The 26,030-nt window shown below is 38.5% G+C and overlaps 1 protein-coding gene across 1 annotated transcript in view; it reads right to left on the bottom strand.

The window, feature by feature from the left end:
- Positions 1 to 25,214, bottom strand: part of ncanb (neurocan b) — a 109,499-nt gene extending 84,285 nt beyond the window's left edge. Inside the window, exons 1-8 of the mRNA XM_042006290.1 lie at positions 25,127 to 25,214; positions 19,573 to 19,847; positions 19,288 to 19,456; positions 13,626 to 13,800; positions 11,597 to 11,724; positions 8,983 to 9,276; positions 5,427 to 6,293; positions 39 to 1,229 (exon numbers count right to left, since the gene is read on the bottom strand). Coding sequence (XP_041862224.1) covers positions 39 to 1,229; positions 5,427 to 6,293; positions 8,983 to 9,276; positions 11,597 to 11,724; positions 13,626 to 13,800; positions 19,288 to 19,456; positions 19,573 to 19,847; positions 25,127 to 25,214 — 3,187 coding nt within the window. The remainder of the gene's footprint in view (positions 1 to 38; positions 1,230 to 5,426; positions 6,294 to 8,982; positions 9,277 to 11,596; positions 11,725 to 13,625; positions 13,801 to 19,287; positions 19,457 to 19,572; positions 19,848 to 25,126) is intronic.
- Positions 25,215 to 26,030: the final 816 nt, after the last annotated feature.

Below are 26,030 nucleotides of genomic sequence, written 5' to 3'. Positions count from 1 at the left end.
GAGTTTATTCACAGGTATTACCACAGACAAAAACTTACCTGATGGGATGAGGCCAAACGCCCAGTTGGGTACGAGAATGCCAAATGGGTTGTTTGTCTCTTTGTTCTCTGGCGTCTCTGAGGTTTTTTGTTCTTCTGACTTTGGACCTTTAAAAGATGTCCAACGACTTCCCACAACAAAGGATTCAGAAACAGCAGATCTAGATTCCATTTCTGTGGCACCAACCTCGGAGTGTGATGAGATAGTGGTTAGCTGAACAGCCCCAGTTTGAGTTCCTTCGGTGGGTACCAGAGTCACTGAGAGGTGGCTTTGAAGATTGGGTACGCTTGTAGTTTTCTCCTCCTCTTCATTAACCCATGAAATTGAAATCGATGGCTCCTCTGTGGAAGATCTATTAGACATATTCTCCATTGTAATTGCTGTGGTGGCAGGATCAGTCTTATGCTCATCTACTGTGGTCACCTCGGAAGTCGTCAGCACCTCCACCAAAGCTTTGTTTGTGGTAGTCATCAGCTTTTTCATTTTCTCACCTTTGCTATGCTTCCTTAAAGCTGCAGTAACACCTGAATTTGAAGTACCCTCCCCTTTGTGTGGAGAGGCTGAAGAGAGATTGTCAATAGGTCGGTAGATGTATAGGATCTCTCCCCTGGCCTCTTTTGTTGCTTCTGGCTCCAAGGAGCCATGAGGTGGGGTTGTGGGTTGCTCAACTAGCTGCCACAGGGACAGAGTAGTGTGCTCACCTACAGTCACTAAATCACTTGAGACTGGTGAGGATTCAGTATTAAGACTGTCATCACTGATCGGCACATTGTTGACTGTCACTTCATAACCTCCAGGAAAGTTGCTTCCTTCTCCACTCCCATCCACATCCTTCTCCTCTCCTGAATCAGCTCTTCCTCTCTCAGCTGAAGCATGGGTGCCCTCTGTATCCTGGTCTTTGCCTTCACCTGAAAAGTTTTCCAGGTTATCTCGTCGAAGGGAGGTGGGCAGAGTCATCACTTCAAGGGGCCCTGCTTTTGCTTCCATTGGCTCCCAAGATGAATGTTTGGCCACATAGGCCACACTTCCAGGAGGCCCTAGTTTGGGGCCATGCATTGATTTGATAGCCCACTGAAACTGAGTGCTGGGGGCAGGAACAAAGACAGAGCCTGATCCAGGACCCTGAGGACTGGAAATGTGGACATATTCACCATGTGCTGATCTCTCCAGATGGCCCGATACAGGGAACACTACAGAAACAGAGACAAAGCAGAATAATTAAGAAAACTCCATTAATGTGGATGGCGTAGATTCTATTTCATGGAAGTAGAATTAGCAATTAAGAACTTAAGATTCGATTACAGAAACCTAGTGAATCTTGGTGAAACACTTTCAAGATGATTAAGAAAATAATATTTTAGAAAGGGCACAGTTCTGCTGAGACCAATGATTTAAAGTTTATCCTGATTAGATAGGTCCATTTCAAATGTTGTTAAAGATCACGGCTGCATACTCCCATGTTCATGTTGACATGGTTGTAATGCAATACATCCCCTAGGGAAGTGTGGAGTTCAGAGTTAATTTCCTAGATCCAAAGAGTTCTGTTTTAGACACAAACTAAGGATAGGTTTTCTGTCCCTATGCCCATTGGCACAGCTGTTCAAAAAGTTCCACCATTTCTTTGTTCCGTTGACTGGTCACACATGAGCTATACTGCACAACACTGATGCAACAATTTCCATTTGTTGCATTTGGGTGCACATTCTCCAAGCTCTCTGAACACTCAATGAAAGACACATAATTTAAATGCAGAGAATAGACAGAAAGACATAATCATTTGCATATTTAATGTTGAGGTTAAAAGTTAAAGTTTGGGGGGGATTATTCTTATGAACTACTTATTAAGGAGGCAGTAGACTTCCCCAGGTGCTTTCCACAAGCCCAAGATGACTTCTGAGGCAGATCTTATCAGTTTTTCTTGTGACTACACTTTAAAAGAACTCTTTGTGAGTGGTGCTTTATTAACTTATGTGATTGCATATTCCACCAGAATCTTTTTGCTTCCAATAAAACAAGTATGCATCATCAAAACAAATTCCCCAAACTAGCACTTTAAAAAGGTTTATGTTTACAAAAATGATTCCAAAATGTTCTGAATGTTTTCTTTTTTTAAAGTTGCCAGCAAACTTTAATTTTTTATAAACTGGAAATAAGAGTTATGTTCTTTTTTCCCCTCTAAAATAAATAGTTTAGATTTTTTCAGTAAGAGTTGCTGGACTTTTTTGACAAAAATGTTGGCTATCATCTGAAGACATTAACACACATGTGCATAAACAGATAAACACAGGCATAAGAATGAGCAGCTGTTCTGAAATAGTATTTCACACCTCTGTTCTCTGTCCCTGTGGATTAGTTTACCAAAGAGGCCTCCTGCTGAAATACATTTGCCTGTGATGAGTGAGGCTATGTGGAAAAGCACAAGCACATTTACAACGTGTAACTAAATGACTGGCTCAACAACAAGCTCCATCTAGGTCTATTTACTTAGATGAAGTGGTCCAGTGTACCTTATCAACTTACAGCTTTAAACTAGACTCTGTCAACACTATCAATAATTCACTCTGTCTGAATGTGTAAGTCATGCCTGGTATGATTGCGTTTTTTTTTTTTTTTTTTTTTTTAGGGCAGCATTGCCGCTGCGTTACTAAGACACTGCTAGCATTCATCGCTCAGCTCGGTTTGCATGTTTCAAAAGTACAGCAATGTACCACAACAAATTACCACATGAGGGAAAACATACACAAAGATGTCCATGCATAAAACATTAAACTGTGTGTAAATTATTCAGAAGGTGCTCCGGTGCCTTATGCCTAAGTGAGGTTTATGAGTCGGAGGTTCATTTCCATAAGAGCCTTGTAGCTTGGCGTAATTGTCCTATTAATAATCCAAATAGCTAATTACAAACTTTTACTACACACACTGATAGAAGTGGGAATAATTAAACACATTAATCTGGTTTGATCATCTATGTAATGACCCATGTAATAAATAAAATGAGACAATTAGGCACAGGTTTGGATGATTTCATGGCACTATTCAAAGCACTGTTTAAGTTAATCTCAGCTGCTCTAAGTCTGTTGTTGGAGGACCAGGAAGAAAAAGCCACAACTCTAAGCAGAAAGGCTGCAAAACAAACTTATAATAAACCCCGTTTAGACAGCTTCCACTGTGAGTGGTTCTGCTGTGTTGACTCCACTTTGGTGGAGTAAACGGACTGAGAGAAAATCCCTCAGGTCAGGCAGACATGATATTAAATTGCAAGAGTGACGGTTGACAATGAGAAGAAAAAAAAGAGTGAGACAGATCCATCTACAGATATTGCATCTAATGTAAAAAAAATAAATAAATAAATAAATAAAACACCGAAAGGAAGTAATTGCATGGCCGTGTGAATTTACATTACAATGAGTGTAAGTGAACAGACATGCAGACACATAATCTTAGTCTTTGGGTTTGACAAGACTGACAAGAAGCAAACATGTATTTATTTGAAATTTAATAAGAAGGCTTAATTCATTTGTTTTTTTTTTGGAGGCAGTCCTTTCCATTACGAGGTTAACAAAAATATAATTCAGTATAACGTTTAACTGTGTACCCCTGCAGTGGACATAATATTAATTATAGCTCTGAACTTTTACAATTTTTCTAAAAAATATGTTGATTCAGTCTTCAATTTCTAATCATAATGGGATGTACTGTCTGCAGAGCAAAGCTGTGCATCTTCCTCAAAGACAACATGACCTCATCAGTCGCTAGAGAGTGCTGAGATCTTAGGGGGTATCCTGTGGTGTGTGATAACAGACTTAGTTCAGCTCACTGATACTACCTGATGAATTGACATCACTTGGGCAACTTTCCATCCAACTTTCCAAGGCAGAGGTGACTGCACCTCACACTCATTTCACCATGTTTCTCTTTCTTCACACTTGTTCGCTCTAGTCATGCCCCTCGTTTGTTCTTCACCCTCAGCTGTGATCATATTACCACCTACCTTCAGAGATCCGGGCCCTAATTGGAATAGACATAGATGAAGATTGGAGTGAACAGTGGTGCAGCCAAACCTCCACGTTAATTTGATAAGGCTGTAAATAATGGATGCAGAGTAAAGCTTGGTTTTTCATTTATACCTGGAGATTTGGTTGCCATGGGATTCGGTACAGCAGTGAGTATTTATATTAATAAAGTCAGCAACTGCTGGGTGAGAAAAGCCTAACACTGTTATTGAATCATTCTTCTTGCTGTCTGTGTGAGAGTGCTTGTCTTACTTTGCATTCTGCCCTTTTAGCTGATGTCAAGGATGATTGTGTTATTTGTGGTTGCTATTAAAAGATAAAAAAAAAACACCCCCCCCCATAAGATCAGCCTGTGATATACATTTCGGATGCTCTTGTCCTTTACATTTCTTAATAACATGCAGGTTGGCATCATTGTAGATGCATTGTTTTAGTATTTTTCGTGGTCCAGAAATCTTTTAATCATGCACTGTTCCTTAAAAGACTTAGATTGCTATTTGGCTTGCTGTTCTGAACCAAATTAAGTGATTTTAGATTTGTTTTTGAGGTGCTTTTAAGAATATGTAAGAAAAAAGGGCCACTTGATGACCTTTTCTATTTTTGTTTCTTGCATTTCTCATTCAGCTTTAAATGAGGCACCATACATCTACAGTGCATGCACATGCTCTGTGCATGTTTGGTAGTTTGCTTTGTTTGTAACATCTGCTTCATAATAATAATTTTTACTTTATTAATCCTGACTGAGGGCTTGGGCTCTGCATTTGACCCATCTCTAGATGTACTAGATAGCCAGGGGCTCAAACTCACATTCTCCAGCCCCAAGCCCACCTCTCCACATTTAATTTTCTAAGCCTGATACATTGTTGACTTCTAAGAATAAGATCTTATTTGGGATGCAGGTCTGCTTTGTTTTAAGCTAAGAATACATTTGAGAATGAACCTTTTATTACTTCAAAACAGATTTCTGCAGAGCCTGTACTGTAAACAAATCTTTAGTCAATACATATGACAATGAAGGCAGAACAGTCTCTGCTCCAGCACTTTGCATTTCTATACAGTATATGATGTGCCCCTTTTGTTTGTTTGGAATTACAGTTTAATTAAATTTTGAGCGATGCTTTAAATTGCCCTGTGGAGGAATATATTACAGCATACTCAAGGGAAAAGAAGAGAGTGGAATGCTGAAGCAGACTGTTTAGAACGCATGATATAGAACAGATCCTATTTACCAGAGACAATTAAATGCACCACGCCTCAATTTAAAACGGTGGTCTAATTGTTTTTCAAATCCTAAAGTTTAAAGTTGATGTTTAATATAAATAAATAAATAAATAAATAAAAAAGATGCACATTAAATCGAAACTAAGCTCTTACCATTTGCAGTGGTAGATTGAGGGTTGTCTGTGATGGAGGTTGTGCTGGAGGCTCCCTCCATAGGATGAGTGCTTGTTTCGCTTGGCTTTGTATTTTGGACCCCTGGCATTAGTTTAATCAATGGTATCAGCTCTTTTTCTTGCTCAGTCAGACCCTCCTCCGGACTTTGCAGTCCACTGTTGGGAGCCCTTAGGGAAGAAGTGCCACTTCTGTGCTCCATGATGGCATTGTCTATGCTGCCTTTGTTTTCACTGGGTTTTGGAATACTCAGGTTTTTATTGGATGCTTCTCCATGAGTCTGGTTCTCCCCTGCCTTTTTGTCAGGTACGGGCCTGTTTTCAACCTCTTTGCTGCTTGTCCAATACTTGAAGGGCCTCATCAGAGTGTTAACAAATTCAGTAAGGACACTATTACTTGTCTGAGGCTGGGGGGTGGAAGAAACTATGGAGAATGACGTCTGAGTGTCAGATTCAAAGTAGCTACCATCTTCATCCTCATGGGCTGAACCTCCATGGCTCTCTTGTCTTTCAGGGTCAGACAGAGCTATGGTATTGTTGCTCACTGGGCCTTCAGACTCATCCTGGCTGGATTGGTTGCTTCTTATTTCATCCTTCCTTTCATCCCAGTCTGCTTCAGGCCTTAAATCAATGACTACATGCTCCTCAGAGATCTCAGATGAATGATTGACTCCAGCAAGAGTAGAGACTCCTGCTTTGTCTAAGTCAACCAGGCTGGTCCAGGCTGAAGTCTTAGTAAAGGTAGAATTATTTTGGGCTTCAGCGACTGAAGACATGGACTCAGCTGCTGATCCGTTAGTCTGGTAGAAAGCGTGTGCCTCTGCAGCCTGGATCCCCGCCGGGTCATGGGCTGCAACAAACAACAGCCACACTTCATTTGACCTGCTTTATCAGCTGCTACCCAACACAACTTTATACACCTCAGAATCAGAAATACTTTATAATATATAAATAAATAAATCTAAATACATATAAATATTTTATTATATTCCATATTATTAAGACTGTTCTCACAGAACTAAGCCTGTTATCAAACAGATCTTATTAGCATTTATATCTATAACAACTTGTAAAATGGAAATAAAACCAGAATGCAGTGATTGTAAATCCCATAAACCAAATTCATATTAAAAGTATAAAATACAAAACATATCAAATGCAGCAATTTAGAAATGTTCATTATTTTTTTGGGATTTAAAGGCAGTAACAGGCCTAAAAGATATTGCCAGCAAAAGAGTGGACGAGTGAGTGGTACTAAAAAGAAACAGCTGGAAGTGCATGTTACAACAGGTCCGAGTTTCGCAGTCCTGGTCCTTCTTAATTCATTGCTCTGTGTTTTAGGTGTTTCTCTGCTTTAACAGTTGCAGCTATTTGTAGATGGATTGCTTTAATTCTATGCTAGCATCTTAATGAGATGTTAATTTTAGCCAGATGTGTTGAAGCAGGTAAACATATGAAACATGTAAGGCAGAGAGTCCTGAAGACCAGGTCTGAGAAACACTAAATTAGATAACTGGCAATGGGTCAGTACCATGGTAGGGCATACAAAGTGTCTCTTAGAGGTAAAGATGGGCAGAGGTTCAGCCAATCTGCAAAATAACATTTCTACCACATAAAATTAGGAAGGCAATGCATATTATATCATCCAAGTACATAATGTTATCTATAGATTCAGAGACAGTGGGGACAAAAATCAATATTCGATGCCTGCAATGAGGAAACCATATAGAAACATGATCCAGAAATACTTTCACATTCAAATTTCACCTGATCTGTGGTCAAATGAAGCAAAACTGGAAATTGCTTTGAGAACTTTTTGATGCTGTTGTTACGTAACTGGAGCTTTATTAATCAGGCTGTCTGTCTTTAACTTTTACTTCGAACTTGATATAAACAGAACAACCAACATACATTTCTCCGCCAACATCGTCAAAACTCTCATTCTTTTTCTTCCATCAAGACCGAACTTCCTGTACTACAAAATAAAGCATTTCCAAATAAGACATTCATAGCTCTAAGAAACCAAAGATTTCTGTGCATGTCACAATTATAACAGCAACTAATTAATGAATACAGACTTACTCGTACTCAGTAAACTAAACTTGTCAACATCACCCTTTTTAAATGAACATTTCACAACAGCTATATCCTCCAGACTAAAGAGGTGACGGAGAAACTAGCTTTTTATGTGCACTCAGTTCAGCCCGTATCTCTGATGGCATGAGGGTGCATTAGTGTATGTAGAACCAAAAACTGGATAGGCACCATCACTGTTGGAAAAATAGTTTACATCCAGGTTTTGGACCAACATTTGCTCCCATCCCATCCTCATGATACCTTCTTTTAGGAAAGGCCTTGCATATTTTTGCAGGACAGTACTAAACACCACACTGCATCTATTACAACAGCAGGACTTTGCGGTAGATGAGTGGTGGACTGGTCCAGACTTTTAATCACTGAAACAAACTGAAAAGAAAAAAAAAAAAAGAAAAATAAAACCTAGGACTGTTGAGCAGCTATAATCCTATATCAAACAACATATGGAACAACATTCATCTCTTAAAGGTCCAGCAATTGTTCGCCTCAGTTCCCAGATGTTTACACATTGCTGGTAAAAGAAAAGTGGATGCTGCACAGAGGAAAACATGGCCCTGTCCCACCTTTTTTTTATATTTAAATAAATAGTTAAATACGACACATTATATATGATATAACAATAACATATTAAAATAGATGTATATATTTTATATATTTTATTCTGATGTGAATTAAAAATTGGTTTATGAAATTTACAATCAGTGTTTTCTGGTTTTATATAAACTTCACACAGCTTTTCAGAATTAGGACATGACTTTTATTAATGCGACAGAAATAATCTTGGTTCGATATTAATGCAAATCTGCATTAAGGTCCATCTGTCAGCTGTTTGTTTTGACAGATTCACTTCCTATCTGATCTCATGCTGCTCTTGTTGACTTAAAATTATTGTGTTAAGCATGATGTTTTACTTTAGCTCTGACAGCCTGAGAGATGAAATTGACTTTTTTTCCTATCTATGGAAATATCATTTTCAAACATGAATCTACTGCCTGTTTCAATCAATGCTAGATGGGAAAACAGAATAAGGTCTGAAATGATAAACCAAAAAATAACAGAAAACCCAACGAGTTGTAAAGTCGGTTAGATGTGAGGATTAAACTTACTTCTTCCAGTTTGAATTAGCACATGATAAAAGGACATTTCAGACACAGTCACTGCAAACCCCTGCCAGGCTTACTGTATTCAAGTTTCTCTGTCTTTTTATCTATTTTTTCATTCTCTTTCTCAGGCTTCACTACACACAACATACAAGCCCTCAAATCCACCAGGAGGGACACAAATGTCACACAATCTCCTTGCAACTCCTTCATGTGTGACACAAACATCTAGTGCTAATTAAAAATCGGAATGGAAAGTGAGTCCCCAGATTCTGCTGTCGTTGCTATGGTAATTACCACAATGATATTGCATTGACTTCACCCTCACAGAGCTATCAGTACCTTGGTAGCAGTAGGCATCAAAGAGGGCGGTGGTGTCTGGGAATCCGGTGCGGTTAGGGTTGTTGTAGACCGTCCGCACCCCAGGCTCATCTCCGCCACAGTTCTTCCGCGGGACATTGATGGGATAGCGGACGCTGCCATCTGCCAACCAGCCGGGATCACACTGGTCTAGACCAGCCTGCCAGGCCAGGTAGAGCTGTCCGACGGTGGCCAGCTGGGCTCCCAGGGAATGACAGTGGGTGGAGGCAGTGGCAAGGCTCAGCTTCTCTGGCACTGTGGAGTGGAACACTTCACCTGGAGTATGAAGAGCACAGTGAGATGAGAACTTGAGTATATTACAGAGCAGAAGCATTTCAGCCTTCAAGTCAAAATCATTTTAGATAGTTGGATTATGTTAGTGGGTGTTTGAGAGAACTCGTTTTTGTTTGTTTTATTGACTCTGAACATTTCTTTCCAGGCACTTTAAAAAGCACTTCTAGTCTAAACTGATGCAGACATTGATAAAAGATGACTTGTGAGTGAGACCAAACCCCTTCAAGAGCACCTCTATGTCTGCAAAGCATGATTAGAATATTATGTTTGAATTATCCACAGTCAGTTTAAGATGTGATGAAAAAACGGTTTAAGTTGGAGAGATGAGCAACTAAAATGGGGGAGTTAAGAACAAAGGTAAAAGTTTGATATGAGGATCCAAGAGATTTATGGTATGTCTCTTTTATTGAACAGAGAGAAGAGTGGTGAAGGGTCAAGATACAAACGAAATTAAATGAGAAAGAAGAAGAATTGGATTATATGAGGAAGATTGTGTTGGACGAGATGATGGAAGATGTCACGGATATGTCCTGGAAGGCTGCTGTGGAGCAGCCATATGGATTTTAGATTAAATTAAAAAAAAGAGAGGAAACGGAGGTGTAGTCAACTGAGTTAATCGGTTTTTCATGCAAATCAAACAAAGCTGAAATACAGTATATGGTATAAATTTGTCTTGGATATAAAAATCATATCTCACTTTTAACAAAATGTTACAATTATCTTATGATTATTTCCATCAGATCATTTTACAGTTAAGTCATAAAGTCTTGAGGTGAAGTAGTAACCTCAGTAAATTTCAGATTGTTAATACTGTATAAATACCTCTGGAACCTCTTACTTCAGTTAGGTCTAATGGCAGCTAAGGTCATCCTACCTCATAACTAGTGAACCAGATAAACTAAGCCCTGGAGCAGGTCATATTGCGGTGTTAAAAGCCTGCTGTTATGAAGATTGTTCTCTGGAGTATGCAGGAGTTTAATCAAGTATGACAAACACCTAATTTCTTGCAAGCAACTCACATGCAATAAAACATAATTTCAACAGGGACTATGTGCAGTGGTAATATGGAGCATTGACTCAAGATGATTATCTTGATTAGTTTTCATGGTTCCCTAAAGTATCTACTGTACAGTGACAATTAGAAGCTTTAATCACGAGAGCTATTTTTATTGTAGCATAGTTTTACTGACACTCCAACCCATCTACAAATTGTTGCAACATATGGTAATTTGCTAATGAGAGGAGAGTACAGTTCTCAACTTATTTCTATTGTCAGACCTGCTGTTTACCACTTCAGCATCTTCATCAATGATGACAAAAGGTGTTCAGTGTCCATCAAAGATAATCGGCTACAAGATTAAAGAAACATAAGCCATGGTAACCAACAGTTCCTGCAAGATTAATCACACATATCTATCTGTTTCCTCATTACCCTTCATAAAACCTTAGATTTGTTTATATTTATTAGATTTTTTTCACACTCTCACATTAAATGCACACCTTTGTAACTATCTGCTGCAGCACAGCTTCTTAGTTACTGTTTGCCATACCTACCGAGCTTTCTTCTGCACACATGTAGTTAGCTTGTAAATATTTAATGCAAAAGTAATGGAAATTTCCAAACAGTATGTTTTACATTTCACACAGAAGCAAACAAACAAAGACTTCCAATTTCTCTACAACATGCGGGGAGTTTGACAGCTGAAATGCTCAGTTTTTCTTGCCATAGATTCAGCTTGATCTTGACTCTTAAAAAGCACAAGGCCAAACCACTGAAGCAGGGTGGTTAGCAAAAATAAACTACTGTGAATAATACCTCAAACTGTATCATTTGAAGATTGGCATGATTTTACAACCTCATAGTTGAGCGAGATGACTGGGGATGAGTTGGAGCTTATCAGTATAGTAGAAATACAAGTGTAGGAGCAGAACTGAAAATTTTCTTCACTATTGTAGCTATAAGCTAATAATGTCCCATTATACTTCATAGCAATTAAGGAGTGGTTGACTAAGGGGTTGATTGCACAGTAGAGCTTTGGTCATCTCTGCTTTTTGCACTGGAAATCAAATGGTAAAGTTTTACAATAACAACATAGACTCGCTCATCACTCGCTCATTACTTCAAGAGGTATAAGCACCAGAGCTGGATGTAATACTACCTCTAGTTTCTAGTGCCCTCTTCCCTTCGATGCTTACTGGGCATTAGATCCTGGTCACAACCTTTTTCTGATCACATATGGCCTAGCACAGTAATGAATGACCAAACTTGCATTCAAAACTGAAATTTCTAACTCCTACTTACCTTGAAGTTTCTTGGCAAAACAGTAGACATCAAACAGCTCATCAGGGGACCTATTGCCGTAGTTACGGACACCAGGTGAGTCCTCACGATCGCCATAGCAACCAGGCCGAGGTGACTGGATGGGGTACCTGTAGAGAAAACCAAGACAGACGAACAAAAACAGAGAGAGTGAGACAATATTTATTTAGCTTGAACATGAATTAAAGCAGTCACAGACAGACTTCATTCCCCTGGGAGGAGTCTGCGTACATAAGCAAACAGAACAGACGAAAACTGAGCTATGCTTTTATAAATTCCTGCCCTGAATACAATAAGTTAAAAGATGTCTTCCTTTCAGTGATCACCAAGTAAAGTTCACAAAGAATATACACAATCATACCCCTTCCCCATTGAAATGGAAAAAAAAATGCAAAAATGAGGAACATAGTCACATTTATGTCACGCTATAACAATCCAAGGACTACAATTGGAAAGCAGTTCAACTGATACACTATCATGTTTCTTTTAATTATTCTGCCCTCAGTGTGAGTTTCACACATAATTACCCAAATCATTACAAAATGTGCTTAATGCTCCAGTACTATAAGAACATCAGTAATCCTCATGTTTTTCAGAGAGATGGAGAGAAGGAGCGGTAAAGGCAAGAAGTCAAGGAGAGGTTAAAAGATTTAGTAATACCTTTAGTGATTTGGTATGCCTGTGGGGCTGAGCAAACAACAGTCTACTGTATTATTGGGGCTCCACCTGAACAATTATTCTACAAAACCAGTGATTCCAGCAGCATCAGGGCACAAGCAAAAAGGCTGATTACACTAGGCATACAGGGACTTATGAAGTACTTGGGAAAAAACACATAGAATTCAAAATACATGCAGACGATTCACATTTCTCCACAAAAATACAAACCTGCAGCTCTCCTTTTAAGCTTTTAAGAGACCCGAGGCTTGTAGCATCTTGGACCTCTGCTGCTTCCTCTCTGCTTAATGTCTAATACAACAATGGCTAAAGCTTGAGTTTTTTTCCTTTGCATTAACTGGATATTTCCCTCTTGGCTGATGAGCCATCAGAGTCTCCTAGATCTAGACCAAATAAAGAGCTCCCAAGTGTTAACAATTGGAGTGCAGGACATTATGGAGCAAAAGAAATGGCCAAGGTAGGTTTGTTGCAGGAAGGCTGTCAGGAAGACAACAGTCAACTGCTCACCAACTGGAGCAACAGCGATTTGCAATGAGAATGCAGATATGGAGCACTCTGTCAAAAGGCGAGCTCTGACTGGTGATGTTAAAAGGGGTTTAATGTAAGTGGCAAAATGAAGCGCATGCACATGTTTGACAGAGTTCCGGGGGTGTAGATGCAGTTAAATGCATTTCCAGTTGGAAAAACAGGAATTTGTTAAAATATGTTACATGTTTTATCTTCATAGAAACTTCAAAAAAGAGCAAAAGACTTGTTACGCAGTAATAACTTAAAACTTTTGTTCATCTTGTCTATTTTTTCAGAAGGAAAGAAAAATTGGATTTAGACAATGTCTGCTCACTAGCAAAGTTCCTAAACTTACTGTCTCTTAACCTTGCCAGTTTTAGACCAACACGAATAATTATATATTATTTAGACTCTGAAATTCCATCAGATACAGCACTGAGTTTATTTGATAGTCTAAAATACAATGTGCCCCCTTGATTTCAATTGTTGTTAAGCTAAATTAACAATCTCCCAGCAAAGTAAAACATCCATGCCTACATTTGTACCCATATGAGTATTTCGTATATTTAAACACTCTTCGAAAATTCAGAACTCTGTTTCTAACACAGGCTTGCATTATTTCATCAGTCACCATGACAATTCTAACCTTGAGGCTAATTATTGTTCTCCTAACCTGTGATTTTCCTCTAGCTGCAGTTTTTAAATATCCCCTTGAAAATGCTTACAATATCCTAGATGCTGTGGTGCATCTCATTTGTAACCATAGTGATAGTAAGTACAGCCCTCCCTTACTCTTGTGAAAGTAAATACAGTGTTAAAGCCTTACCGTACAGTCTGGTCAGACAGCCAACCTGCGTCACAGTTGTCATAACCATCGGCGAAGGTGGCATGCAGCTGATCCGGTGTTGCAATGGCCGCAGAGTTTTCAATGCAAACCCTCTTGGCATCAGCAAAAGACAGAGCGTAACGGTCATGAGGGGCCCGGTAGTGGAACACCACGCCTGGAGCAGGGAGACAGAAGATGGAAAAACAATAGGTAAGGATGCTCCAGAAACAAATCCAATGCTTGTACGATCTCCAACCTTTAAATTACAGGAGTATTTGTTAACAGCAACTTTGATCTAAAAAAACATGAGCATGTACATGCTCCAGCAAATGGTGTGTGTATGTGTCTCATTTGCATTAGATTGTTGGCTGGTTTATCAGTGGAGAAAAGAGATGCTGCCCTTTGATACAGTGAACAACTGTGGGGATGTTTGTTTTACTACTTTAACAGCAGAGAGTCACCCGGCTGCACTTTGCCTGCCTCTGCACTCATGATAGAATGACAAACAAGGCAAAAAAAAAAAAAAAAAACAACAGCAAAATGAAGCAGCACAGCATTCAAGTGGGATTGTTTATTGAATCTTAGTGGCACAAAAAGAGGGCAAGAGGTTGACAGGAATCCAAGAAACGGGACAGAAACTGCATTGTCACCATACACACATCCCGGTGAGTATCCAGCACCATAACTGCTTGTTGGTGTCTGGCTGCTAACAGAACTCTTTTATCTTCTCTGACTTTGTCTGGGAGTGACCGAGATTTCTGAAAGATGGACATCCAAGGAGCAATTTAAGCTTTAAGACTTGGGGCTTTGAGATGAGAAAGCATACAATGTGTTTGAACGTGGCACTCTCATACACACAATCACACTTAGGTCCCTCAATCCCAGAGCTCCATTTGGCCATTCGGTCATCATGCTCTTACTCTACTCCTTGTAGTTACATAGCGCATAAATCCTCAGTTGCTCTCTTTTCCATTTCCTATTTTTCATCTTTCATCTTTCCTCCTTGGAGGCTATGGGACTTTGTCCAAACAAAAATGCAAGTTCAGTAGTTAATACATGCACTAGAGAGACAAATAGCTTTCCTCTCAGTATGGGAAACCCAGTACTATTCCACAGGAGGGCTGAATGTCCAATATACCTCATCTCTATTTTTACCCTCTAGATCTTCACACATCCTCAGACAGTCTCCAGGGATAAGAGTAGAACCACATGTGACTGTTGGATGCCCTCATTGTAGCATGGTGTAAAGTTGTTTTCCCATGGTACTCGGCAAAGTGTTATAAAAAAAAGTAACTACACACTACAGTTGTTAAGGGTATACAGTGAAATTACATTAATTTGTGCAAACACAGATACAGTATTTCAACTCTGGGGAAATGAGGCTGAATGGCACTATAGAAATACTACTTGTACTGAAAATCATAAAGAACTAAAGCTACTTAGATAAAAATGTTTAGCATTTTGTTAAATATTTTTCCTGGCCCAGAGTTATTAGATGAGAATACTATTCATGTCTGGCAGCATAAAATTACAGTGTAAATACTAGAAGTCAGGAAACAGGCTGGCTTTTCCCAAATGTATAAACACCCATTTAAAAAAAAACTTCTAAAAGCTCCTTAATTAACATATTACAGCACTTTGTTTCTCTACTGTGACGAGTGAAAAAAACAGCAAATGCAAATGATTGTTATTAAATTTTGTTAACTCTTTTTTTTCTTTTTATCATCCCAGACTGCTTATTTCTTCATGCTTCTAGTCATCTGCTTAGAGAAAGTGAAAATACTTTTGTGTAGATTGAGATTTCCAACCAGTGTTTTAGACATTGTTCTCCAACCCCAAAAACTAAATAGATAATAAAATTGTAAAAATATTTTTCTCCAGTTTGCAGAGTTTTATCAACTATTTGTCAAATTGTTTTCAAGGCTCGTACCAGTCAGGTGGGATAAGCTACAGCTCTAAACAGCATGAAGCAGGTATCGACTTCTTTTGTTGCAGACACTTTGACCTGAGAGATTAGGACAAGCACAGGTCCATTAATGAGGGTTGTTTTGCTAGATGTGGAATACAGCCTGACATGAAATTTGCATATTGGAAATAAACGGATTAACAATCACAATTAATTCTCACCACCCAGTGCTTACATGCAATCCAACCTCCTTAGACCATCCAGTGTTGGACTGTCATGTCTCAGTGAAAGGCCAAGAGAAAGGCGAGGGAATAAGGTAATAACTCAGAGAGCAAAGATAACTGAGGTCGCAAGGGAGAGATTAAGAAAGTTTGCAGGCAAAGGACCAAGAAACCCACAAATGACTACAAGCAGAGAAGTGTGGATTAATATGATACTAATACAGCTGAACAGTATCAATAGTTGTTAATTAACATGTTAAGCACTGAGCAGAATTAGTGAAAATGGCTGCAGTCTGCCATGTAGCATGACTACTACTTAAGACTAAGCCCTGGAGATGGCTTCTCTTCGCTGGTCTCATAATTGGCAGGCGATGGGGTCTGAAACAGGCTGCTTTTGAGGAGAAAAAAAATTTATGTTCCGCTTGCTTGAGAACAAGCAATAGCACCCCTGCTGAAGTATTTAAATGAGATATGACATAGTAATCTGTATGAGCACAAACACACACAAATACAAACATATTTCTTTCCACGTATGGAAATAATGCCGGCATAGAGAGTGGGCTGTTTGTGTTGCTTGAAAGGGCACATATTACTCATTGTTGCACGCTGCTTCTGTTCTTTAAGAGCTGTTGTTAATTATGCTAATGTTAGCATGGTTTGTGACAAGGGAAAACATGGTACAGTGGCTTTCATGAGTATGATAATAGCTTATCTTTAAATATAGCAAGTGCCCTGGAAAGACAACAGCTTTACATCTAAAATTCTATTTCACAATCCCTACTGTTCTGCTACAATGAACCACCATTTGGTAGCCTATATTTAAATAGATATGCGCTGCACAAATGATATGTCTAAATGTTTTGTCAATTTAGTAAAGCCACCAAGCACTATATAAAATAAGAAGCAACAGTATTTGACAGTGGTGCAACCTACTGGCTTTCAACCTTAATGGTTTCATTAGGCTTTCAGCATATGAACATGATGTGTTCAAGTTTCTTCCCCCTTTCCCTACCATCAAACATTCACACAGATATTAAACAAGCCTGGCTGTAATGACTGTATTAACCTGACATTGAAAACAAGGTTTTTATTATTTATAGCAGACCCTGAAAGCAATGCAGAAGCAGTTCACAGCCAAAGACAGCAGCAGCGATTCCATCTTGCTGTAATCCATGAAGGTGAAAACATGCATAACACCAAGAATAACATACTATAATTGCCTCATACATAACCACTTATCAGTCGTATGTAAAATATGCTAAAAGATGATACTGTGTCACAGAAGTAGTTAGTTGTTATATTGAACAGCATCTTTAATATTAAAAAATATTCTTTTGCTCTTTGATTACTTTATCAGTCTGGACAAATCTGGATCAATTTTATAACCATATGCTGTATTATTTAATAATTATAATTTATCTAATGTTATGCTTTGGCTGATAATTTGAGAAGCTGTTTAATTTTAAACTCTTATTTGTTTAAATGTTTAAATAATCCCCCCAAAATTATACTAATTTACATACATGAAAACTTCGATTAAAAGTGACACAATCCAAGGTTATGAAGAAGAGAAAAGTTTTATTTTGGATGGAGCAGGAAGATACAAGCAGTGGGATGTTTGTAGCCAAAAAGTTAACAAATACTTTTCATTAGTTCTATGTCAAGGTTTCTTCTGGCAAGAAAATCTGTTAATCCAATTGGAAATTTAGATGTGTTTTCAAATTTATTTAGTTGTTTTTTTCATGCTTTGAATTCACCTTTGCTTCATTTAATAAACATGGATTTATGAATATACAAATGATCCCCTGGCTTTGTCTTCACCGTTCATCTGATTGCTGCAGCACTGCAGAGTCAAAAACAGTAAAACTATTCCATACTAAATAATAGCAAGTTGTACTACTGAAGTAATTTGTAAGCTGTAGGCCTACTACAATGCATCACAGGCTCTGAGTCAATGTATAAGAATGGGAATATATATCAAATATTGCTCTCTGCAGCACTACAACTATAATGCAACAAATAATTAGATAAAATAAGCCTGCATCAACAAACATCATCATCATCAGTTCACTGCAGTTTCCAGGTGGAAGCACTTAGTCGCGGCATTAACTGCTTATTTAGCCAAAATTTGTATTTGATGCCATGTAAAAAAATCCACATCAACATGTTAATAATAGGTTATTGTTATTTGTGACATCCAGCACCCTTTATATTGGAATTTGTTGTAACACATGGCACTATCCTGACTTATTCCGTCTCATTGTCAAGGATGCCTGGGAAACATGAAATAATCAATTAAGTCATTAAAATAATCCATGAAGTTACAACTGTTGTAACTCAGCAGCTCTCTCACATTGGAGAAGCTTGCATCTGTTAAGCAGCTTTATGACAGATATTTAATAAATTCAGAGGGGAAAAAAAAATCCTATAAACAGCAACAAACTAAACTGTAGTGGGCTTTTTAATGTTTGTCAGATTCAGATTACATCATTCAGCACAGGGACGCTGCAATGCAATGTAAAGTCAATGTCACTGCCACAAAACCTAACTGCTGCAGGCTCTGGTTTATCTGGTAGCTCAAAAATAATCTCTTACTTCAACAGACTCCTATTTTGTAGATATAAACTTCTCATATACAATAATAAGCTAAAACATTGTTCCACAAGTCATTGTAATTTCGTTAGGTGAACTGACTTGATCCCTAGAAAATAACCATGACTGTGTGACTAATGGTCTCAGAGACAGATATGTGTTTGAGCAGGACTTGCTTACATGACATGCCTGGGTGCCAGTAACAGTAAATAACAAGTTGTATGAAGGAGGAAGGCAAGGAGTTTAATTCACTGGTGAACTAGAGCTGTTATCATTTCTCAACAACACAAAATATTTTCATTAGCTTTAGTTAATAAAGATTCTGTTCAACACATTTATGCCTGTTTTTCAGTCATTTTAACGAAACCTTAGGGGTTGTAAAAACCCATTTCATCACTATGCAAACGTTTATTTGCTTAATGGTTTCAGATTTAATGTGCTTTGTATGTAGTTTTACAGTTAAATAAATGATGAGCAACACACTTTTAACAAGAGGAGACATTCATCATCCCAGTTAATATCACATTTAACATGAATTACACATGTATCTTGCTAACCAAGTTAGCGTCAACTAATAATCTAGCGGTACACCCTCTTATTTAAATAGTTAGCCAAGATAAAGTGGGCTAAATACTAAACTCAAGACTTTAAAACCAAATGTCAGCTGCTGGGATCAGAGCTCCAACACTGACATCTTTCATACAAACTACAGATATAACACAGAAATATTCATTTTAATCAGTTACTAAAAATAAAAAAAAAAAAAAAAAAAAAAAAAAATCTGAGGATGATTATTAATTATGACCGACTGTCAAATACTTCTACTCTTAGATTTGAAATTTTTAGTTCATATGTGAGCTCCTGTTGAATGCAGGTAGATGTGGCTAGTCTCCTCTTGTGGAAAATATTAACAGCCTAAATTCCAAATCTGCATTTTATTTACCTGTGACCTCCAGCGGAACTGTGTCCTGTTCATCATTGATACCAACAACAACTTCACAGCGGTAAAGACCAGAGTCACTGGAACGTAGTCCAATGAGAGCAAGACTGGCGTTGTAGCGGTTCTTATTGTAACCAGGCAGCGCTACACGACCCTGGAAGGCCTTCTTCACCTAAGAATTGTGGGGAAAGCACAGCAGACAAACAGGAAAAAAGTTAAAGAGGATAGCAACTCAAACACTGATTCTATTTCACAGACATTTGAGAATTTTTTCCTCTATTATTGTACCTTGACCACATTGTCTTTGGCCACTAGGACCGATTGTTCCTTCTGCAGACCATCAGAGCCTCTCTGGCCCCAAACCTTGGTCCACTTGATCCTGGGTGGCTCATGGGGTGAACCAACACTAGGGCGAAGGGTGAAGAGACATGGCAGCAGGACAGTTTTAGACAGCTCCTCACTAATGGTCTGATGAGTCACCTTCCGCATATTCACCACTGTGTCCGCATTAGTTAAACCTGAGGTGAAGGCAGAAGAGGAGAGGAGAAATTCATCAATCCTGCCTTGTACAGAAAAAGCATCCACAGAATTGTTTTTCTCAGCATATTGAAAAGGTTTTAGTAAATCTATTCTTGTAGATGAAAACATGTGCTCTCTTTCCAGGTTCTTTTGTTCAATCAGAGCCTTCTGCTTGTAAAGCAAAAGAAAAAAACAAAGGAGCTCATTGTGAGTCTTTTGTTATTGGTCATTGATCCAACAGACCATTATTGTACTATCTGATTGAGTGGGAGGCAGAGCTACAGAAGATATCAACTATCCTTTTATAAGTCGCTCAAAAACCTTGGATGTGCATAATTAAATTAATATCAAGTGCCGCATTGCAGCTTAAGGCACCACCAAACCATAAAAATACAAATATTAGTATCATCAAAATAACACATGACAGTATGATTATGAGAAAAGGTATCAGGCTTTTAGTTTAACGAAATCCAAAAAAGTTCTGCTTTATTTGTTGTTGTCTTTTTCCCTAACCGATTTGTTTTACACACATCACACCATACACATTACACATTATCATAATACTCTAATCTGTGTCCCCTTGATTCAAACAACAGAGGTGGCTCATTTACATTGCAGGGGGAGGCAGCTGACAAAACAGTAATACAGCTTATTGTCTCTGAGATATATCTGCTCTGGCTTGTCCTGCCCTGTGAGAATGAGGCTTACCAGTGAACGCTTAAACCTCATTTGCCTTTTTTCTAGCTCTCTTATCTGTCACTATTTCCTTTCCTTACTCTTCTAAGAACACAGGCAAACACAAGTCACTATGTCTAATCTAATTCACCCCCAAAGCCCAGCAGCAGTACACGCATTTTCAATCAGCTAGCCAGTTGTTAGCCACGCTGCTAGCGGCAAGTCTGTCGCTCAGCCCACCACTTTGGTCCAGACTTGTACGTCTTGCCCATAATTTGTCAAACTGCAGGGATGTTACCAAAACTCCCAAGAGGGTGAATTAATTGACTTACAAGTTTTTCTATTTCCTTATGTCATCATGAGGTTGAGATTTACATTTTAAGAAAAATATCCCAACAGCTATTTGATGTATTGTCATGAATTTTAATAAGGTACAGACATATCCCTGCTTTAGATAACATCTAACCCGGGAGCTCTTTTTTTTTTTTTTTTTCTTTGGTTTTTGAGCTTACAGCAGCATCATCAAGGGTAAAAAAAAAAATAGAAGAAAATAGAAATAAAAATACATTGTCTTTGTGAATCCCCAGTCCCTCCATTCCTCTCCTCCTTATTACATCTCCATGTGCCTCAAAAGGACCTAATAGTGCACCTAGAAAGGGCTTTTTCAGTCAAACTGGCTACTATTGCTTCAGGGTAGGAAATTTTTAGTTGCTTGCAATTTATTTATTTATTTTTGTTCTCTTTAAGATGAACAGGACTTAATTTTTTGATGATTTAAGGCTAGTTACTCATTATTTCTCACAGATGCCCTTTCTTTGCCATGATCTCCGTAATCTCCTGCCTGGCATCAGAAATGCCTCAATATGATGGTGACTCATGTCAGAATATATGGCTCTCTGTCACTTTGCACATCTTGGGGGACATCTTTGACAGCAGGTTATCTACCAGGGGAATGGTGGTATACAAGAGGCTAGGCTATCTGCCACAGCTTTTACCCTCATTGTCCTCATACTGAACAGCTTTGACTTTTTTTTTTTTTTGTCCATAAAAAAATAAGTAAATAAATACCTCTGTAGGTTTGGGTTTTGATATATATAAGTTAACAAGCAGGCTGTACAGTGGTGTGGCGGTAAGCACTGCTGCCTCACAGCAAGAAGGTGGTTTGAGCCTTGGCTGGTAAGGGGTTCAAACAGGAGCCTTTCTGAGGGGAGTTTGCATGTTCTCTCTGGGTACTCCGGCAGGGAGGGGGACTTACCGTGGTTGGAGAACAGTGGACAAAATGAGCTAATCGATTTCTCTTCATTAGTGTCAGCTTTCAACTGCATAGTCTGCATGTCCACCCCCAGTCCTATTTGACTGTATGCATGCTAACACACTAAAACATAAAGGGATGCTCTGACCTGTCTGTAATTAAATGACACATCTGTGAAACAGGGTTTTTTTCAGCAATCACGGGCATGTCAGTGTGACTTGCTGAACCTCTCTGTCTCCCTTTTTCTTCTTTCTGCTGTGTCATTTTGTCCCCCCATGTCTTGCAATTCTCTCTTCCCACTTCCACCGCCACAGTATCAGACCACCTACCAACTTTCAGATGAACATTTTCACCTCAGTTCTTTCAATCACTTGCTTCTATTTTTCCATCTTGGCTTGTGTTTGTTGCCTTTAGTTGATGCATAAAAATATTGTTTTCATGTCAGCTCTGCAAGGTGACTTCACTCACTTAGGCTTAAAATGCAATGTTGTTTATTCATGAAACATTGAATGTGCACCCTCTACTGACACACACAAACACATCTATACCAGCATTTTGCTTTGAACACACCATGACTGTTGGCCAGAGTGTGCACAGAAAAACCACGTGGATTGCTGTCATCGCTTATTCTTGCAGCTTTTATGATGTAGCAGTTGCTCATGCTAAGAGGCTGAGTGCCTCATTCTTGATAGTGTAACATCGACCCTCTCGCCATTTGTCCCCCATCCCCACCGATGCATAAACACTTAAATATCCACTTCTCGGCCTCTCCCAGAGACATTACGTAGACGAGTACTACACCCACCCCAACTTAACAGTGTTGCTTTGCCTGATGATAACAAAGAGGATTTGTGCTCTGAAAATGGCCTCTCATTTCCCACTCAAGAGGAGACCAGCCTGTTGACTGAGGTGACCAATTCACAAGACTTTCAAAAGCAGGACAAGAAGAGATAAAAGGGAAGAACTAACCAGATCAATGAGACCCCAGTTTCTGATAATATTTTTGTCTTTTTAGAAAAATCATCTAAGAGCAGAGTAGAATAGAGGTTGTTCAGTAGAGACGCTGTCTTTAAGTGCAACAAATGTTGGGTGAAGTTCAGTTCAGGTAGCTGTTGAGGGAGAGTGGATGGTATTCTGTGTGTTTGGGTTCTTTATTCAGCTGTAGTATAAATCTTTCTCCCCGAAGATGAAAACCAGAGGGTTCAGCTCCTTTCCGACAAATGGAAGAATTCTTCTCCTCGCTGGGGTTAGTGGGTATTCAGTGCAGTTGTCTAACTCCAGCTAAATCAGATGGATGTTCTCACATCCATGTTTCACTGCACTTATACACAACAGTATCATTCTTTCCTTTATTAGTGTCCTTACATGCACCACTCTGTCAATATTGTTGTTTCTCCCAGTTGTTTTCTGTAAAATACAGATATGGCTTCATCCAGCTCAAAGGTCTTTTTGTTTTCCTTATAAAAAGCTTAGTTTGTGTTCTATAGTTAACAAATGATGCATCCATAAAGTTGTTTCTATCTTTCGATGAACAAGGCTTGATGTATTGATTTTGTGATGGTGCAGACAATTCTGCTTCATTGTTTCCACAATGTGTTTGAGTACAACACTCTTTCCATTTAGAAACACTCCGTCTAAGCATGATTTGACACTGACTAGGCCCCGCTTTGCTGAGAGAAATACACTTGACTTATGACACTTTTAGTGTGCTCTGATGTCACCTATTCCACCATTACAGTCCTGCTTAGAAACAGTGTTCAGCTGGAAATTCAAGGCAGAATAGTTTGCTTCACATGCTTGATGACTAGATGAAATCCTCTTTGCTCCTTAAATGAAAGAGAAATAGCTTCGACCTGCAAATATCCAGCCGATTACATGGATTGTTTGTTTATTTGGCATACCTATTTGGAAAAGCTTATAAGAGAGAAATTCCAGGATTAAAACAAATGTAAGAGATGCGATTCAAAGCATCTTGTAGCTGGAATGTGCTTGCTTCAAAGATTCTGAAAGCACTTTGTAGTTAAATGTAGAAGTTAATGGGTTGACATCTTTGAAATTTCAATGGCCACCAGAATTCTGATTTGTAGCTCATCAATTTTATTCACACTGGAACCAAAATAAATGTCTGTCTTCTTGCTTTTATCTCTATTATATATTATTAATATTCCAACTTAATTTTATAAATCAATATTGATTTTAATTGTTTTATTTCAGTTGTTTAATTATGTCCTTTCATGTTCTTTGGATTTAGATTTAAATTTGACCATGAATGAAATCTTGATCTCCTACAGCACACACACACACACACACACACACACACACACACACACACACACACACACACAAAAAAAAGGGGGGTTTTTATATCCATGTATCTGTGAGGTGATGGTTGAGTTTAGTTTGTAATGGATGCATCAATGTACTTTTCTCTCACTTTGACCAAAGACACAGCAGATGTCCTGATATAGTTAAACAAGCATGATTTTCTCAAGCATAACTCAGAGGAGAATTGTAAGTATGGAAGGAGGCAAGCAGAGAAAAATACATGAGCAAATACTGTTAAAGAAATGGAAAAATCTAAAGGTGTACGTCAGTGGGAAATTGGAATGATGTGATGTGGAAAGGGAGTTGATGGGGATATGGCAGAAAACGAAGAGATATACTGTTGTGATTCGGCTGGTGTGTAAAGAAACATACATGCTGACACACATGCAAACACACACACATGCATACTGTAATATATATATATATATATATATATATATATATATGAGTGTGTGTGTGTATTAAGGGTGGGATTCAATTTTAAAAAATAATCTAATTAATTAAAGGCTTTGTAATTAATTAATCTTTATTAATCACATTTAATCGCATAGCAATATTTGCCCCAAAAAGCTGCTTTTTTCATTTATATTAATTTTTTGTGGACAACTGTATCAAATGATAGACATAGACATTAATATTATAAGCTCAAGTTCTAGTAGTGTCTGAAAAAATGCATTTAATTGCATTTCAATTCCAAACAATGAAAAAAGAAACAGAAAATATGAATTAAAGTGACCTTTTAAGTATTTTAACTAACAGCTGCAGCTGTTCTTTAATTAAGCGTCTACAACATGTTACAGTAATTTTACGTTTTTAAATGTTATTGTGCACACTCTTTATTAACAGTTATTAATATCTGATGATAAGCCAGGGCGGGATCAGCCAGCAGCAGCTTTGCTCTTCATTTTCAGTCTGGTCATGGAGCAGAGGTGAACGTCTCCTGCTCTCCAATCAAATCCAACTTTATTTATAGAGCACACTGAAAATTGGAGAGGAGCTGAACGGCATTCATCAACAGTTCCTACGATCTATTGATAATGGGAGTGCTGAGTCTTCCACAGTGTCTCTTACTTGTGGAGTGCCCTAAGGGCCTAACCTCATCTCCCTCTACCTTCTCCCACTTGAGTCCATTCTTCGTAAGCATGGCATTGCTTTTCATTTTTATGCTGATGACAGCCAGATATATATGCAACTGAAGCAAAGTAGTGCTTACTGCATCAAACCGCTTTTATCCTGTACTGAAGAAATTAAAGCCTTAAGTCTTCGAATTTTATTCATTTTAAGAACAAAAAAACTGAGGTGTTGTTGCTTGGCCTGAATGATGTTTCCTCAGACCTGGGTTACTTGGGTCAGTATCTCAGGCCTACAGTGACCAACCTTGGCATAAAATTGGACTGCGTTTTAAAGTCTGACTGCAGCTGTGCGCGCTTTTGGATGGGGAAGGAGTGGAAGTGCTGCTCATTGACATGAAGTAAACGTCCTTTTACGTTAGTTTCCAAAAGTCTCCAAATAACACCAGAAAAATTCAATAAATTTGTCGCTAGTTGCTTCTTTGAAATAGAGTCACTACACGGGTCTGAAAACTGGCTCGCACACACACTAACAAAGATTGAGGAAGCTAACAGATTCAACTCCCTGCTGTTGCTCTCTTTGCTATATCGCCCTTAAGGATGTGGCAGTCATCTTTGTATACCACACACAGGCATGTGCCTTTCATTCGCTCATACACACTCAAATGCCCACAAACTCACACAGACACAAGCAGATTAAGTTGCGGTCCCAGAAGACAACCAAAGTGCAGTTTCTGATCTACCTAACTGTACACTTGCCAGGAACAAAAACCGTTACATTTATTCTTTAGCAGAAAAGCATCAGTAATGTTTAGCTTGCTTTCCAGTTTGTGGCCTGGTTCCACCCAGATAAGCACCATTTGGGTAACATTATACTATTTATGCTACCAATAGCACACTGCAAT

The sequence above is a fragment of the Melanotaenia boesemani genome, chromosome 14 (assembly GCF_017639745.1).
Source record: "Melanotaenia boesemani isolate fMelBoe1 chromosome 14, fMelBoe1.pri, whole genome shotgun sequence".
NCBI classification, from domain to species: domain Eukaryota; kingdom Metazoa; phylum Chordata; class Actinopteri; order Atheriniformes; family Melanotaeniidae; genus Melanotaenia; species Melanotaenia boesemani.
The sequence above is the reverse complement of the archived record's forward strand: the minus strand, read 5'-3'. Positions and strand labels throughout refer to the sequence as shown.